The sequence below is a fragment of the Periplaneta americana genome, chromosome 16 (assembly GCF_040183065.1).
Source record: "Periplaneta americana isolate PAMFEO1 chromosome 16, P.americana_PAMFEO1_priV1, whole genome shotgun sequence".
In the NCBI taxonomy this organism is placed as follows: Eukaryota; Metazoa; Arthropoda; class Insecta; order Blattodea; family Blattidae; genus Periplaneta; species Periplaneta americana.
Genome location: NC_091132.1, coordinates 22,736,493 through 22,742,492, shown reverse-complemented (window position 1 = coordinate 22,742,492; position 6,000 = coordinate 22,736,493). Strand labels below are relative to the sequence as shown.

The following is a 6,000-nucleotide window of genomic DNA, read 5'->3' as shown; positions in this document are numbered from 1 at the left end:
AAACATTATTCACGAAATGGATTTCACTAGGGATCGTCCTGGATAATAAACATTCCAGTTTATCGAGAGTTTACTGCAGGCGTAAAATTCGGAGACTCCTACAACTACCGCATATAATCTAAGTTAACATAGCTCGCTGTCGAGGTTGCATATGTTTTTATTAATTTTTCTCTTACCTCTTCCAAAATGAAACTATAGTCAACAATTCCTTACTTGAAGTAGTTACTTTTATTTAATAGCTAGCACTTTCGAGGCCCAATTTTATTACTTGTATTTTTTAAGGTTTAAAGCATATATTCAGAATATTTCGGGACCTGATTGAAGACAAAAAGCTTTCCCTGGTTTTTATATATAGGAACATAACAAAAATTTGCCATTTTTAGTTGTTTTTAAGAGTATTTAATATACTAATACACTACGTATATCCTCAATGTTTATATACCAAAAAAACAAATGCACACGCAAAGCGCATCCCTCATAGTACACGTGCTGGGGCTAGTTCAGGATATCCCTATTGATATGTCTTGCGTATATCTACATGTTGGTTGTGATGTGAACACACTGACTGTGTTCTGCGAACTGACCGAATAATGGACTTTCACTCTGGTTTTATTCAGTTTCATCGCCGAGTACGCCTTCCTTACCCGGCCACGGCTAACCTTTCTAAAAGGAAACCGGTTCGTGGTAATGAAAACAGAAGCTGCCATTCAATTACTGCCTACAAGACCACGTTCATGATTCGTCAGTGCTGTACCTTGCTGTGGAATCCGCGATACGCTAGGCCTATTGTCCATACACTGGGAAGTGCTTTACGTAATGACTCCTTTGAACTACAAATTCTACACAGAATAGGTTGATTGGTTAATTGATTCATTAATTTGTAGATATGGGGGCTCATGGACGACGAGGGGCAAAATCATTTCTCCTTCTCTAATTTTTCACTGTCAGAGTAACTAAATCTACATCGACATAAGGCATAGTCCTATCTCTCCTCTAATGCAATCCCTAATCCCTGTGCTTGGTGTTGCGGCACGTTCGAATTATAACTATGCTATCTTTATTATAGAGAGACCTACCGTCTAGTACCGACCTTGAAATAAAATGAAGCTGACAGAATATGAAATTTAACTTGTTGTCAAACATATTTAAAATGATGTTTTGACAATTCTGCAGTGCACATGTTGTTAAAAATTGTGCCTTATCGATCTTAAACCCATTTTAAGAGCGGAATTCACTCGTTCGTTAGTTTCAGTTATGACTTTATTGTGAAACGTTGGTTTAACGTTTAATTTTTGCATCAATAACTTCCCAACCGTTGCAGTTCGGACATAGGTATATCAAGTTAAACCGTTGTAAGTTAACCCAAATCACTTTATCCTGAAGTATTTTACATTCCTCCTGAGACATCTTGTATAATTTCTCGTTAAATAATATTTACATGTTTCGTTAATAAATAAATAAATAAATGAATGAATGAATGAATGAATGAATAAATAAATAAATAAATAAATAAATAAATAAATAAATAAATAAATAAATAAATAAATAAATAAATAAATAAATAAATAAATAAATAAATAAATAAATACTTTTGTTTCTAGATTGTGCACAAAAACCATTGTCTATAGCTCCAAAAATAAGTTGTTTTCATATTTATAATTTGTTCCAATATCAGTCCTACGTACTTGCCGCCTTTACTACCAAGAAAAACTCTCTGGCCATCATTTCTGTTAGAAACTGAATTGACTCTATGGTCATAGATTAGGTCAATTGGAAAAATCCAAATCCATCTGAAATCAAACACTCGACCTTCGGCTTTGTAAAGTGACATTTTAACCATTACGTTACGCTGACGCACCCTTCTTGACTTGTAATACCTAAGCCTTATTGTTTTACGAATAAACAATTTTATTAAAAATTAATTAATTGTGATTCGACGTATCGGTATACAGAATGTCCCAGAAGCTTCGGCCAGATTCGAATAGGCAACCGAAATTACGCCACCAGAGAAGAGTAAAATGCTGCTTTAACGACTTTTAATGCTGAAAAGAAAATAAATCTTAATTGAATATAACTTTCATCAACCCTGATATTCCAAAATTCATCCAACATGACACGTGAGCCTTGCGAGTGTAATTCAGTATAACTTCAAGAAATTGACCGCATTTCTGGGACACGCTGTAAAATTCTTTTATTTACATGTTGCTTTGTATTGTTAGATGCGACTTTAAGGAGTGTTGTAAGTTATCGCATGCAAAATAATGGTAAAATAGCCTATTTTCAAGTAGTCATAAATGTAATACTATTTATCACAGCTCTTTCATTTTTTTAGTGATGTGTGGCCTATATATATTAAGCTTCAAAATGAAAAAGAATGGTTGCTCTAGAGTAAATCTTTACCCTTAAAATAATTTTTGAATTTAAACATATTTTTTTTTTTATAAATTCACTACATGTCTGTGATTAGGTACACTCTATCCACTTATTATAGCACACATTGATTTCAAATTTTAGTCACTTACTGCTAATAGATGCTAAAACAGACCCTACCAAATTTATTAATATATCCAAAGATTAGCCAACTGAATTGTTGTTTAAACATTTCAAAGTTTTCAACATTAAACAAATGTATTATTTTGTTAAAATATTTTCATAGAAATTTTAGTAACTTTGAAAGGTATATACATATATATAGAACTAAAAATATTAATTCTCTGCGTTTGTCTGAACCATAGCATGAGTCAAGGTCCCAGATTATTAAACAAATTTTATTCTAATATTATTTTAACCACAAATCCTCTCCAAATTAATAAAAAAAAAAGATAAAAAAATTGTATTGGATTTATAGTTTGGGTCTAAACATATTAAACACTTTTTAATCTGTATTCACTCTCAATTTTAATTTTATTTTTGTCTGTATTGGAATCTCCTCCTGAGCACGAGTCTTACTCATTCAGGAGTGGGCTAGTTTATCTTTCATTGTATTTATTAACTTGTATTCATTTCAAACTTACTAGCAATAAAATTAATAAATAAATAAATCTGTAATATTATGTGCACAGGGTTTATACCATCTTCACCTTCAATAAATAAAAAAAAATATTTGACAATGAAGATTGGTATAAGCCCTATGACCATACTATTGCAGATATATTAATAATTTTAGTAGGGTGTGTTTAAGTATCTATTAGCAGTAAGTGCCTAAAATTTTAAATCAATGTCTGCTCTAAAAAGTGAACAGAGTGTACCTAATCACAGACATGTAGTGAATTTATATAAAAAAAATTATGTTTAAATTTAAAAATTATTTTTAAGGATAAATATTTATTGTAGAGTAACCATTCTTTCCTTATTTTAAAGTCTAATGTGTATACACATGTCACTAAAAATGTAAGAGCTTTGATAAATAGTATTATATTTATGACTACTTGAAAATAGGATATTTTTGTCATTATTCTCCATGCGATAACTTCCCACTCCTCTTAAAGCACACATAATATTCTTATCGCGACGTTCGTAGATGAAATAAATGATGAATTCCTACGTAAAGTGAAGCAAATATTAAAATTGAAAAGCACTTCTTGGTTCGTTTAATGTATTATTGTGAATCGGTGAAATAGGAAGTGCTAATGAAGAGGAAGAGGATACGAATAAAAAAAAATTGGACTCTCGATACATTGTGTGCGAGTAGTCACGCTTTGTAAGTACCACACCTTGTCGACTGGCATATATAAAGGTATGCCGAATTTAGTAAGTCACAATTGGCACACAGTCCAGGTTTGCAGAAGACATGGCTTACATGAAAGTAAGTATGTGTTTTAAACTGATAAACATAGTCAAACTTATAGTATAGCACAATTTGTGAGCACTACAGTTCTGTTTGCTAGTTTTTCCAGTTTGTCCAACAGCTTGTTTTGCTATTAGATCTATGCAAAAGATAGTAAATACCAATACCTTAAAAACAATATACTTTGCATACTTCCACTCGGTAATGAGTTCTGAAATAATATTCTGGGGAAATTCCACAGATAGTAACAATATATTTCTATTACAAAAAAGAGTAATTAGAATAATAGTAGGTGCCAAATCTAGGGAATCTTGTAGGACTATTTTCAAAAAACTACAAATAATGCCCATGGCTTGTCAGTATATCTTTTCATTAATAATCTTCCTCGTATGTAATCGTGAAAACTTTGTAACTAATTCAACAGTTCATAGCATAAATACACGTCAAAAAAATGACTTTCATATTCCATCGGCAAGTCTATCGTGCTATCAAAAAGGAGTGCGTTATATGGCAGTAACAATTTTTAATAGCCTCCCTATCGATATAAAAATGAAACTCAAAACATAAAATTATTTAGGGCCAAATTAAAGAAATACCTAATTTCTCACGCCTTCTATTCTGTAGGTGAATACATGACATTCAATAACACTTCATGAAATTGATACTAAAACTTTGTCTTGTACTAGTAGACAATATTGTAAATCTCGTCTGTATATATTTCATCTAGACTGTGACTATAAATTAAGATTTTATAATAGTATTAAGTTTTTTGACTTGTTACATATTCTAGCTGGAAGCATGTATGAATACCATGGAATGTTAATAAATACAATACAATACAAGTCACATATCGGTATACATTTTACTAAGCAACAAAGTCGAATGTTTTACGCCTTGTGATCCTGTAACTTTGATGCAATAATTTAGTTATTTCGCACCTAATATTTGTAAGTTTGGTGTTGTTTAAGGGTATATGTACGTGAACGACCACAAATATTATCAGAAAATGCAGGCTGTAAATTTCTAAAATTTTAGAAGGAAATTAATTCACAATTGGACAAAAATTACAAGGTACCACAACAAGACTTATTAGAACTTAAATGTCTGATAAAAGTATGAAAAAAGGTTACTAATAATATTTTTTAGAATTCACTTTTTACTTTAAATTAAATTTTCCAGAATTTGAAAGTTTTCACACATATATACTATTTCATAACTCCACAACCATTAGAGATAGAATTCTGCAATTTTGTACACTGATTTAACAGGCATTTATGCAAAAGGTAGACTACAATAATGCCCTTTTCTTTGAAAATAGAAAAAATAGGTCACAAAACATTATGTAAATTTTGATATATTTTATATAGGACAAATAAAAAAATAATTGTATTAAAATAAACAACTCTACATGTCTGAGAGTAGTCTACTTTTCAGAAATAGTTGTTTATTACATGCAGGAAAAATATTAAAGATGTCAGAGAGATCATAACAATGTTATGGTTACCAAATGATGTAACTGCAGCTTTTTTTTTCATACTTTGATAAAACTGGTTTGAATAATACTATTAGTAACCTTTTTTATACTTTTATCAGATATTTAAATTGTACTAAGTGTTGTTGTCGTACCTTGTAATTTTTGTCCAATTGTGAGTTCATTTTCTTATAAAATTTTAGACATTTAAAGCCTGCGTTTTCTGATAATATTTGTGGTCGTTCACGTACATTTACCCTTAAATTATTTTTATCATGATTCATCTAGTCATCTAGTCTAGTCTTAATTTCAATTCAGGAACTCGCCCCTGAGCACGAGTTCTACTCTTTCAGAGGCGAGCTAAAGTTTTTCTGTTTATATTATATTTTATGTTACAATTATTAGCTAAAAAATAAATAAATTAACGTAATAGGCCTGTTTTGTACAACATAATTATTTTTGAAAATATTTTTAATGTTTCAGATTATTGTGATTTTCGCCGTAGTGGCCCTCGCTGTTGCTGAACTGGAACATCATGTAAGTGTTAAAATATAAAATAATCATTTGTTTACATTCCTTCCCAAACTGCGAATTAAAATATGTTTCTCTTTTTAAGGCCCATCCCAAATATGAGTTCAAGTACGGAGTGAAGGACTCACACACCCACGACATCAAGGAGCAGGCTGAGAAACGTGACGGCGACAAAGTTGAGGGATACTACAAGCTGGTTGAGCCTGACGGC

The 6,000-nt window shown here is 31.0% G+C and overlaps 1 protein-coding gene across 1 annotated transcript in view; it reads left to right on the top strand.

The window, feature by feature from the left end:
- The first annotated feature begins 3,763 nt into the window (after positions 1-3,763).
- Positions 3,764-6,000, top strand: part of LOC138691645 (cuticle protein 19-like) — a 36,219-nt gene continuing 33,982 nt past the window's right edge. Inside the window, exons 1-2 of the mRNA XM_069813831.1 lie at positions 3,764-3,805; positions 5,742-5,795. Coding sequence (XP_069669932.1) covers positions 3,791-3,805; positions 5,742-5,795 — 69 coding nt within the window. The 5' untranslated portion in view covers positions 3,764-3,790. The remainder of the gene's footprint in view (positions 3,806-5,741; positions 5,796-6,000) is intronic.